Source organism: Cryptomeria japonica, chromosome 4 (genome assembly GCF_030272615.1).
Source record: "Cryptomeria japonica chromosome 4, Sugi_1.0, whole genome shotgun sequence".
Taxonomy (NCBI): Eukaryota; Viridiplantae; Streptophyta; class Pinopsida; order Cupressales; family Cupressaceae; genus Cryptomeria; species Cryptomeria japonica.
Window position 1 is genome coordinate 498945648 of NC_081408.1, and position 13026 is coordinate 498958673.

At 36.8% G+C, this 13026-nt stretch overlaps 1 protein-coding gene across 2 annotated transcripts in view; it reads right to left on the reverse strand.

Annotated features, from left to right (window-relative positions):
• Positions 1 to 2125: 2125 nt before the first annotated feature.
• The window catches only part of LOC131060363 (cell division cycle 20.2, cofactor of APC complex), a 43658-nt gene continuing 32757 nt past the window's right edge, over positions 2126 to 13026 (reverse strand). For both annotated transcript variants that reach the window (XM_057993545.2, XM_057993544.2), the window contains exons 9-11: positions 3430 to 3755; positions 3017 to 3166; positions 2126 to 2678 (exon numbers count right to left, since the gene is read on the reverse strand). In XM_057993545.2, the coding sequence (XP_057849528.2) occupies positions 2535 to 2678; positions 3017 to 3166; positions 3430 to 3755 (620 nt within the window). In that variant the 3' untranslated portion in view covers positions 2126 to 2534. The remainder of the gene's footprint in view (positions 2679 to 3016; positions 3167 to 3429; positions 3756 to 13026) is intronic.

Genomic DNA, 13026 nt, shown 5'->3' on the forward strand with positions numbered 1-13026 from the left:
ACTTGGACTTTTCCACGATGCAATTTCAAGAGTGCATTCGATGACAAATTTTAAAAACTCAAGGAAGATCTCACGTATCAATGCGATGCAAGGCCCTTTAATTAAATGGCTTCAATGTCGATGATATGTTGCAAGTGGGTGGTCGCAATATATTTAATAGGAAATGCTTATCTTTATGAGATGATTTCAAGGCAATTTATAGTGCTCTCATTACAATTCAATGGCTCAAATCAATTTGAGATCAATGGCCAAGATCGAAAGATAGAAACCCTTATTAGAGTTTGTTGAACCCATTGCAAAACATTTAATGCTTGACCAATGATATGTTCACATTTGAGAGTGATCCTTATGTGAATCTTCAGCATTTGAGAGTCTTTACTCGAGAGGATAGAGTATTCAATACTTTATTTTGTGTTTGATAGTGCATCAAAACACCATCAACAAACAATTATGGAAAAGATGTTAGATCGTAGGAAGAAAACTTGGATGAAGTAGAACAACAATTGGATGAACAAGTGGCCCATCAATTTGCTAAAGTGTCCTACCACCAAAAGTGTAATAAAAAGCTATGTGATTGAAAAATTTAGAACTGCCATGTGGACAAAACAGATCGGACCAAAAAAAACATACTACATCAAAGAGTTTAACATGGCAAAAGATCATGGTGAAAAAATTTATTTAGGTGTACCTATTAAAGGGAAAGCAAGGTTGTTAGTTGCACAATTGAGAACAGAATCGCATCATCTTAAGTGTGAGACCGATAGGTGGAAGATGCCCAAGGAAACTTGGGAAGAAAGAGCTTGCATATTTTGCAATAAGGGGGGGTGGAAACAAAATGGCACTTCATCATGAAATGCACTACTTATGAGCATATTCGCACTCAATACGAAAATAGTTTTAAGGTTGACAATATGTACCAATTATTTGAGGAAGATAAGATTAACCAGACAACCAACCTTCTAGTCAAACTTAATAGTAGGAGATCCAACTTGGAAAAGAATATGAAGACAAATTAAGTCTATTTGTCTCGGTCCCATAGACTATTTAGTCTCGTAGACATTATTAAAATCTTTCATTCATTAATTCAACCATACTCTTACCATACCCAATGTCATGCTTGATTGCACCAATGCCCCACTTCATGACGGAAATGATGAAAATGATAGTAGCTTCAAAGATATACTTGTCAAGAATTCTGAAACAATTATACTTGTGTCAAGGATATTCTTAAGGCTCTACACGATATCTTAGGAAGCACTGATGGTCATCTCTACCGTTTAGAGAAAAAGAAGCAAATCAGAAAAGAAGAATACTGATAAAACCGCACTAATACCATCAATACCATCAACACCATTGTTGGGGATCTAAAATACTTCCATGATAAAATAAGTCTTTTCTTGAATAGTCTTGATCGCCATGTACATCATTGGATTTGCAATAAAAATCACGGCAACCAAATCAACCCTTTCCCAACCACTATGTTCCTTTCTCTAGCCTTTCTGGTTTGGTTTAGGGGATGAGAATCTCGTGTTTCCAATCTTTTAGCATATCTATCCTAGTTTGAGGATATATCATGTAATAATTGTTATGAGCCTCTTTTCAATAAAGTTTTGACCTCGTTTATTGGAAAATAAACTAAAATTAATATTTGCCATGTTTCAAGTGAAACATACAAGTTCCTGTTAAAACTGAAAGGCAGGATGTTTCTTTTAAGAAAATTACTACTTTCATTTAGTTTTAAAAATAACATTGTAAACTAAACTCTTACATTACGCTTGCAAAAGGTGAATATAAATTAATGCAGAACATCTCGTCATCCTATTCTAATATAAACATTCAACGTAATTTCTGAAAGGTCTTTCAGAACAAGGCTAAAATGCTAGTTGGAAATGTAAGGGTAGACATTTTCTAACATTATTCATATATCATAAATTGATTTATATGCTGTCCTACCTGCCAAAAGGTTGATATTATGTGAAAGATTAAAAAACAAATTGTTTTTAATGGAATGCATAGCGTGATATTATAGTAGGAAAAGGAACAATCTGAAAGCATCACTTGGAGCATCAAAAATTTTGTTTACCCCTTTCTAGATGTCATCTAAACAAATTTAAAAGCAAGTTCATACATCTGAAAATATTTCTCAAATTGCAAATAAATAAACACGCAAAGTGTTCCATGATCCCGAATGGATAAATCCACTCTGATCTCAAAAGAATGAATATGCTCGTAGTTCAATGGACACAAGTGTATTGACTATTATGGTTACAAATACAGGGTATATACAGACAGCATGTACACAGACTTAATGGGGCTGCTGCAATATCTGCAAATAGACTCAGGAAACACCCCAAAATTTCATTGGCTCTGAAATAATATTTATTAATTACGCTGAAGGTGTTCCCTATGACAAAATGGAGCCTGACTTGAAGATCCAATAGTGTGTTTAGATCTAACATTTTATAGTTGGAAATGCAATGGGTACGCCAAGAGTACTGGGATCTAAAAACACTATCGGATCTCCTTCAGCTTAATTACCGAATATTATTTCTCGAAGACAGGGACCTTCCTCCATCTCTCCCAGTTTTTGAACTGTTTGTTCCTGAATTACCAAATACCTTCCAGAAACGAAGCGTCTCATCTGCAGCAGCTGATGCAACAGTGGTGCCATCTGGATTCTGCCATTGAAATTTGTCTAGAGAATAAGAACTCACAAGTACTGAAACAAATTTGATCTCCAAAAATAAATCCATAGAGGCATACTTAAACTTTTAAGTACTCATTATTACAACATTCCTACTTCATTTTCCCATGGCGTATTATATTTGAAATTACTTCCATAGTGAACCTAATCAACTGGTAGGACTTATTTCTTTTTCATTAGATAGTGATCAAATTTTGCAATCATGATGAATGAAAATTAAATAAGCGTTTGTTGCCATCAAGGAATATAAAATATCTAGCAGCCATCAAGTGAACATGGATAAGATGTAAACTGAGATAAGTATTGAGAAACCTGAGCAAGGTGGAGAACACGTTGGGTGTGCCCATTAAGTTCTGCAATTTTATGCATTGATGGATATTTCCAAAGACACAGCTGGTTCTTACTGTATCCATGACTGCTTAGAACCTCCTTGTAGTGTCTATTCCATTGGAGCGCACAGACCTGACATGTCAGATCAGTTGACAAATTGAAGTGATTGATGGAATTTTGATGTAAAAACATAAATAAAAAAAGTAGGCATTTAGAGCAAAGTGATAAGAATCTAGTAGTTCCAAAAATAAACATCTTGCCTAGTGCAGGTTACAATTTTATGTTTATGTTGAGCCACCATTAACCAGCACCTATAGAATTAAGCATTCGTGAAGGTGTCTCTTTCATCAGTTTGGCCTAGTACTTGTAGAATATGCACTTATATAGGTACTTGCCTGAGATTCTGTGTCCAAACTCATAACACATTGGCCAGATTGTGTGTTCCAGAGTTTAATGCATCGATCAGCTGTGCCTCCTCCAGAAGCTAGAATATTAGCTGCATAAGGACACCATGCTAGAGCTTTCACTGCTGCTTGATGCTGGTCAAGACGATGAAGGTACTTGGAGCCTCCTGATGATGACATTAATGAGACATCCCAGATATGAAGTATATTATCATTTCCTCCACTTGCAAGTTTCTGATGCGATTCTGACCATTTAAGACCACAAACTTCTTGTGTATGCCCCTCAAACTTCGATACAATATGATTTCGAATCCGAACTGTTCAAAAAGAAAAAAAAAATAATGAAAATTCTATTCAAACAAAGGAAAGCAATAGATTCTTTTTTGAAATGCATCTCCAACTTCTATCTATTTACAGCCACAAAGATATTCAAGCTACACTTCAAACAGTAAATGTCTTTAAATTATTACCACTCAGCAAAAACAAAAAAATTCTCTTCCTTGAATCTTTTCAAATGATAATCCTAAATCATCAATTAACAGAACTACAACCCACTCATTTATCAAAGTTTCCACTACACCGTGCTTCATTATGCTAGCTATCCTAACAAACATTGCACCTCGAGATAGGAGCATTATGGCTCTGAATAATTCATTCATGGAAAGTTACACCTTTATTAATAAAAAGAATTAATCTAGCGAAGGAAGAGGACTCACACTTTGGCATGATCTTTCAAAAGGTTGAAGATGGGTGAAACACCCAAATGCATTTCAACCACTTTATGAGCGTACCTTTATAGCCATTTGTTGTGACCTTTTCACACATCTCCCCATTGCAAACGGGGACCCCCCCTTTCCTGCTTTCCGCGTTGGTTAGTTTAGGGTTTTGGCTGCATAGTGAGCAATTTTGATTTCCCGTGCTCGAGTCTTGGATTTTTGAAGTTATAGGATCAACCACGTAAAGTTGAGATTTTAAGTGATCCTAATTTTGTCTAAGTGTAGACCTTTTGAGCGTTAACGTGTTTTTGAACACCCACGTCAATGATTTTTAAGTGCTAAGGTGTTTTAGGACCTTTTGGAGTTGTTTTCTCGCTCCTAGGAGGTTATTCAAGTTGATTTTGCACTTTATCCCGATAAGTTTCCTTGTTTTTCGCTCAAATTTTTGGTGAATTTGCCTATGTCCAGATGAGTTTTATTGAGTTTTGAGTGGAAAAATCATCATATTCCTGATGAAAATCCATATTCTAAGGATTAAAAGGTCAAAATTCCAAACTAGAGGTACTTTTCCCCTCATATACCTGACTACCCATGATTTTCTCCACTCAAAATCCAGACTCGACATGGATTTCCCTTGGAATCCAGACATGCCCTATTTTTCCCCAATTCAAATTCCAAACTAGGGGCGATTTTCCACCAGGATGATTAAATTTTGTCTAAGTGTTGGGAATTTTTCTGACTACCTTTGAATTTCTCCTAGGAAGTGTGGATGAAGTTGCGGATAACTTAGTGAGGATGCCTGATGACTATCGATTTTCCACCAGAGCTTTTCATGACGACTTTTTGTGGATTTTAGTGCGGAAAGTGATTCCAAACTTGGTGCGAATTTCCACCAAATGCAAATTGAAGATTTGAGTCCAGACTGGGTCGATTTTCCCCTAGAGTGTTTTTTTGGCCAAAGCGATGATTTTAGTTGGGATTTTGACTCCCAACTTGGGTTGATTTCCCTTGAAGGCAATTTTGTGCAATTTATGATGAAATTTTGTCCGGATTTTTATCCAAACATGGGTCGAATTTCCCCAATGTGCATTTTTGAAAATTTTTAATTATTTTTATTTGGATTTTTAATCCAAATAGGGGTCGATTTTCCCCATGGGTCCAATTTTGGATAAAATTTTAAAATCTTTTTAATAAAGTGACCCAGATTTAATTGTTTTTAATGACATTGGCGATTATTTAAAAAATAAAAAACAATTGATAAATGATTTGCAATGAGCACCTAGAAGCAAATCGATTTTCCCCAGGCAAGTATAAGTACAAATGTTTTATCCCACCTTGCTTGTGTGGTGAAAACTAAAGGCAAAAGCAAGTTTAAAAGAGGCCGACATTATAATACTATTATATTTGCCAAGTGTGTGCCTACTTAGGCGATTTTTCCTCCAGCTAGCGAATTTTGGCAAAGTGTCAAGTTGACAAATTGGGTTGAAGATTGGTTTTATTGTTCATTCTTCCTCCATTTCCAGCCAGCCAAGGCGATTTTTCTTGGCTACCATTTGAGTGTGTTTGAAGCATCATTTTTCAGACTTAGGCAATTTTGGGAGGGTGGCACCATTATATGAGTTAGGCGATTTTTGTTTTGGGAGGATCTACCTCCATTTTGGCGATTGAGTCTCCTTGGATGGTGGCGCCATTGTTGGGAACTTGCTGATAATTGATCTTAGACCTGATTTACATCATTTTTCAGACTTGTGTGACCTCCATTGTTGGCTGGTAATTAATTTTCAGACTTAATTCTTCATTGCCCAGCCAATCCCAACCTAGGTGATTTGCATTTGAAGGAATTTTGTGGAGTTTTGTGTGTATTTTCAAATTATTTACATGCTGTTACAGGTCTGAAACTCCATTGATAAGCAGCTGCTGTCTTCAGAAATTTGTCATTTCCAACCACTTGTTAACCTAGGTGATTTCACTTGGGAAGCATTTTTGCTTCATTCCGGGGCCATTTTCTGAGTTTATCTCCATTCCTACGAATGCTGGTAAGTCTCAAAACTCCATTTTCAGACCGCCTTCAGACTTAACTATCATTTCCAGCCCTACATACATGCTCAAATTTACCCATGTTTGCCTTGAGAAATTGTTTTTCACCATATATTTTGCATTTTGAGTGATTGCAACATGATTTTAAGGACTAATTTACACAGTTGCAGGTTGTCTTCAGACTTTTGGCAGCCATTGTTGACTTCGGAAGGGTGTCTTCAGACATTTTTCGTGTGAAAGTTATCCTTTTCACACCTTTCCATTGTCATTTCTTGATCCGGAATACTCCTTTGCATTCTATTTTTGGTAAATTTCCTAAGTGTAAGGAGGTGTCTTCAGACTTTCTTAAGTCTAAAAATGATTAATTTTATGAGCTTTCATGAGGGTCTTGTACCCTAATTTTATGTATTTACGTTCTATTTTCAGAATTCATTTTAAATATAGACAAAATTCTTGATTTCCATTCCCAAATTTGTCTACATTTTAAGAAATCAGAACTTTCCTAATTCTGAAAATAGCTTATTAGGATTGATTTTCCAAAGTTCTAACTTTTAGCTTCATATAGGTACGATGTCGAAGTCCGGAATCAAGGAAAGGAGGGAACAACAGAGGATTGTTGAGACGGGATTCTATCCAGAATCCAAGATGTCATCCAAATGGAAGGAGATTAGAGACACGAACATGCATTTCCTGAACATGGGCCAGATGCGACAGCGGATGTTCGAAATTGGAAACCAGATTCTTTCCCCAACTTATGTGAACATTATGAAGAGTGGTATTTATCAGGCCGCTAGATTCCCACAATCCATAAAGTGCAGCGATCTTATCTTGGAGTGTGCATGATGTTATGATCCTCACTCCCAAATGATCAAGACTCCTAAGGGTGCCATCATTGCCTACCTTGCTAAGGATGCGATTGCTGAGGTGTTTGGAATTCCACGTGGAGCAGACATGAACGATATAACTAAGGATGAATATGAAGAAAGATAGAAGAAGAAGATGGATGCGTGCAAGACCGTAGTGAACAAGGAGTGGATGATTGATCTTAGGACCCATCATTCCAAGGCTTCCAAGACACTCATGTGCACAGATTTCAAAGATGAATATAGTGATTTAATATTCCTGATTAACCGAGTGATGGAGATGCCACAGGTGCAATATACGATGGATGGATGTTCTATTTCATCTAGGATTGTCTAAAAGGAGCATTGATTAATTGGTCTAAAATCATAAGTGACAATCTGGATTTTCAGTTGAGGAATGTGGAGCGGTCCAGTTCATTCGCCATGACTTCCTATTTGGTGTACCTGCTTGTATGATTTGTTACCTACAAGGGATTGATATGCAGAAGTGAAGTCGGGAATGGACAAGGACAATTCAAGAGTTATGAGTGCTATCCACAGCTGAACATGTATCGAATTGAAGACTATAAGAGAGTGAATGATGCATTCACTATGTACATAACGCGAATGTTGCAAGGCGGAATCCACAGGAGGTTGTCTAAGGAGGCAACAGAGCTGATAGAGAAATATGGATCGTGGTACATACAGTTTGCCACTTTCACATACCTAAAGATTCATGGATTTCAATCCAAACCTTACAGGCTTCCTCGGTATCCTACCGATAGAATGATCCTATTGGAAGTGGTGAGACAGCTTCTAGAATATGATTCTATCCAGAAGGAAAAGCACAGAACGAGCATGTCATTTCCTATTTCAGTGGAGAAGACATTGGAGGTTTGCCAATCCGCCGTAGCAGCTAGCACAACAGTTGAAGAGCTTGCATTCTATCGATTTGCAACATAAAAGAGAAGAGAAAAATTTGATCCAGATAAGAAAGTTGGAAGGATCAAAGGAGATAAGTTCATCCACAAGGTAGACATAGAAGATTATTGGGTCAACTTGATGGACGAGCAAGCAGTAAAGAGAAGAATGTGGTCTAGAATGTCAATGGATTTCATGAGGAAGTGTGGACTTTTCCTCATTCTTGATCAGGTATTAGACGATAAGGATCATACGCATCCACAATATGAGAATGAAATGAAGAAGGCGATTTTATTGCCTGATTGGTCAGAACCAGAAAAAACAGATTTGAATGTGTTGATAAGAGAGGTCTTGAGTTTCTCCCAAGGATGGGTAAACCATCAGATGAACAAGTTAGTTGACATGAGTGTTACCTTCTCTTATGAAAGGATGAAATTAGAGGAATCCGCTTCCAAGGATGATCAGAGGACTATCAGTGATATCAGGATTCATGCGGATGAGGAGAGTCAAGCTCCTAAACGAAGGAAGAACACACCAGGAGAAGTCAAGGCTAGAGGGAAGAAGATTGAGGAGGTCAAGAAGAAAAGGCAAAAGACTATCATTCCTTCGCCGATCATTCCTTCACCACCCCTCAGTGTCTCATCAATCAAGGAAGTTGAAATGCCAAAACAAAACAGGGAGGCTGAGCAATGTTCCAACACAGTGATATTACCAAAAAATATTCAGGATTTACATGCTACGGCTACATCTGCTCCACCCAAAGAAGATGATGATCAATCGAGATCCCCTATTGTCCTTTTGGAGGTTAGTTTGGGAAAAAATGTATATGATTTGACCAAGGATAATCTTGATGATGATGATGATGATGTTATCTCGACATTGAGAGAGTTTGATCGAGAGATGTGTCTCGATGATGGTATGGAGATGGCAGCTATTCCTGATTGGTTGATGAAGAGTATGGAGAAAAGTAAGAAGATGGTAGAGGCATAGCCTATTGATGATATTGATGACTACTTAGCTAGAAGCAACAAGGAGAAAGAACCTAAGAGAGCTGAGATTTTGTCACACATAGCTAGAGATTAAACAAGGATGCAGATTGTGCAGGTGGTTGTTCCTATTGGAGATGTGACGACGGACATTGCTACTCCCATGGATTTCTAGATTACTTCAATTGCCCTTGGTCGTACTACAAAAGAGTAGAAATTTCAGGAGGTTGGTGATACCATCAAGGCAATCGGTGCAAGATTGGACCGAGAGATAAAGAAAAGAGAGAAGTACGAAGCAGAGAATATCAGACTTAGAAAGTATATTGCAAGGATCAAGCATGAGAATCCCACCCTTCTTTCCCCTATTACAGTTGATCATGGACTACATACACATTATGAGGTAGAGAGAGATACACTCTCGGAAGTGGAGAAATGGATCAAGGATAGGAAGAGACAGGCGGATGATTTCCTTACTCACTTTGTCCAAGCTTTTGACAGGAACAGGGCTTATATTCAAGATACAATATTTGGAGAGAGTTTTGGAAGAATTCCGACCCATTCAGGAGAAGAATATTCTACGCCTCAGAGCTTTGAAGAAGATTCCTATATCCACATTGATCAGGGAGAATATTGTGCACAATGGAGATAAATACTATTTTCATGGCTAGTATTGTTCATTAGCCATGAAGAAATCAACTTATGAGAGCGCACAAAAGAGTTGTACAGAGATGGAAAGATCAATTCATGATATTCAGTTGAAGATCCTTGCCTTAATTGAGGAGTTATTGGGGGTTGATGTCAGTGAAGCCAGTGGGTTACACTTAGCAAAATTGAGAGACAAAATGAAATTCATGTATTTCAATCAATTGGACTCTTTGAAGAAGAGTTAGATAGATGACTTGGTCTCTTTGTTGATTCATGTTCATAATTTGCAGAAACTCATGCCAGATTGGGAGAACACTTTAGATGCTTGCTCAGATGCATTGGACGTGATTGATTTACAGCAGGACACCTTACCCAGCATTTCCATGGAGGAGTTAGATTTTGTATTAGCTAGATTTTTGGATTATGATGTGAGAGAAAGAGATGCGAGATGGATTCCCTATTCGATGACTAGGTATCTTTCTATTGGGCCATATGTTGGTGGCACCATTTTTTATGTAAACCGTAATTAAGGCAACTCTAGGGCTTTGCTGGCATGATCTTGGCCTTTGATTTTGTTTGAATCTTGGCCATCCATTTTGTATGAGACTATATATACCTCATTGCCTCTCATTTGTAAGGGAGAGATTTTGTAGAATTGTTGGTATATGTTGCAGCTTTTGAATATAAATCATTGTTCGACTTGATGGTGATTTTTGTTTAAGTGTTGTCTTGCATTCAAGGTTCTCAATTCCTCCAAGTTGGATTAAAGTTTTAGATTAGAATTTGCTTTTCAAGTTTTGTTAGATTGAATAAAAGATTTGTTCAATGTATTTGTGTGGAATCCATTTATCCATACCACTAGCCTCTTGTTGATTGTAAGTGTGCCATGCATGGTCAACTAGAAATTTATGCAAGCTTAACTTCGATTATTATACGTCCATTGTTATGCATCAACATGGATGGTATCAATGTTTGATGGTAGTAATTTGAAAATCTATGAAATACACCTTAGATGATTGCACTAAGCTCGTGTCAAAATCTGTTCGACTTGATGGTGAGACCTTGCCTAGTTTGATTCCACTAAATTTGTTCATCATTTCCTACATTCCTAGGCTTAGAATAGATTTCCTAAACCCTATTCCCTTTTGCCATTTTTTCTTAGAAAGTCTTGTTAGAATTAAGTCAAGAACTACATTGCCAAATCCTAAGTTATCAGCACACCCATTCCATATTCATGATATATAAAGTTGATTCAAACAATTGTATAAGTCCCCAAGTGAAAACAGCAATTCACATCGACCATTGAGTTACTCACTCGTCAAGACCTGACTGTACAAACCTTGGAATCATTTTAGTTGATCTTATCCTTAGCATCTAAGGTGATTTTGTTCAAGAGAGGGTAAAGTACTTTGGTATTTTATTCTGATGCTTGCTTGTGCCTAAAACACATCAACACCATCCAAAATAAAATTAATTTAAAAGCAACTTGCTCAAAACCCTGCGCTTAAACCTATATGAATTTTGCACCCTAAAAATAAGATAAAAGCACCTAAAGGTAAATAAAAAAGGCGCCACACAAATCTGCTAAAAATAGTTCCCAAACTCTTCTTACAATAGATGTTGCTGGGCACAGCATTCATGCCTAAACAGAGCAGATTGAATTCACTAAAAAATTAAAAATATACCTAAATTTATTTCTGTTACTTGTATTGCTCAAAAAAAACCTTGAGATTAACATGACTTTAATAAAGATATAGTCTCTATTTGAATGTAAAAATGTCTTTATATACCTCAAATATACACACATTGCTTTTTTAAGAAAAAATATTATCCATTCATCAAATTTTTAAAAATATACTTCATTCTAAACACTAAAAATTGCTTTTCAATAATTTTACGAAAAATTAGGTGGGGAGCTCATTCAAGAATCCTGTTTTAGGAGTCCAACTTTAAAATTAACTAAAAGAGTTATTTGAAAAAATAAACATATAACAATTTTTAGTTCATTACACTTTTTAGTTTTTTGTTGATCTTGTGCACTTGTTTGAATCAATTTCCAATTTAATATAGAGCCTATTTGAGCATAATATTTATTAGGGATCCAAACTACAGACCCATGAGAGGAAGTAATAGGAATTTCTTGCAGCAGTGAAGAAGACTACAGACTGCATGGCAAAATCGATGGCAACCCCCCTAGTTGCAGGCCAGATCCAATGGCTCATCATTATGGAGAAATAATGGTAGAAGGGACAATCAATTTTTTGGTGTTTCTTCATTGAGGAGTTTGAACCAAGGTTTTCAAAAAGAATACTCTATTTTCTAAGAATCCCAAGGAGAAGGAATAGTACCGCTTGCCTGTCTCAGGGAAATTTTGTACCTTTGGGTGGCAAATCTGGATGGGTCCACTTTTTTAAAAAGAAGCATTAAAAATGCGCAGTGATTGCAAATTCCACTCCGGTGATCTCAATCCCTTCAGCAATTCTTCAAAAAGAGTGTCTTTTTATCATCTCATGCACTCATTGAGCATATGGGTATGAGCATTGGTTGTCAATGCAGTCAGTTCAAGATTGGGTATCTTCCTCTTGGAATCCCTCTCGCCCATATATTTTTGGCCAAAAGGGCATTTTGCTTTAGTCTTCTCAAAGGTGAAAATTTGAGAAAGCTCTTTCTTTAGTACATCCTCAGTTCAAAGGTTGGTCCATAGTCTTACAAAGATGGACCCCCTGATTTTTCAAGAGTTTTCTCATCTGAAAAGTCAAATGTATGGGTACACCGTACAGTTATATGTTCTCCCATAGGCATTTCGAGATACAGCCTGCTTGGAAGCTATACTAGAAATCTTGATCAGCCTCTTCCAATAAACATGTTATTGTGTCTCTCTAATGGGGCTTATGCACAAAAAATTGATTGAGGATAGACCTTTTCACTGTTTTGTTTGTCATAAGCTACGGCATGAAGCAAAGTTTTGTAGAAGGAATAAAAGTAGATTCATTGTTCAACACAACTCAATTACTTTGGAAAAGGGGAAACAGATTTGGTGCCCCAATGAATGTCTCAAGACTCAAAAAATCTTTCCTCAAAGCACACAACCAAGATTGGCCCAAATCAAATCTAAGAGAGCCCCCAAAATGGAAGGATTTTTTAGCAGCCTCTAAAAAGTATCAAAACCTCTTACAAAGAAATGTTTCTCTTGTTGAGAATGATCTTGGAATCCTTACTTCTCCTCCAAAAACTATTGGGGCAGAGTTTATACAGTTCAAGATGACCTTGGATGTTTCCTTGGGAATCTAGAATATGCAGCTACATTGAAAGAGCTATGAAGGATTCAAGAAACTCATCGATTTTCTTCTAAGGTTCATCCCTTAGTAAGAAAGAAGAGAGGCGGAAAATTTGAATCACCGGTGCTGAAGGAGAAGTTGAAAGAAACAGTAGAGGAAGTTA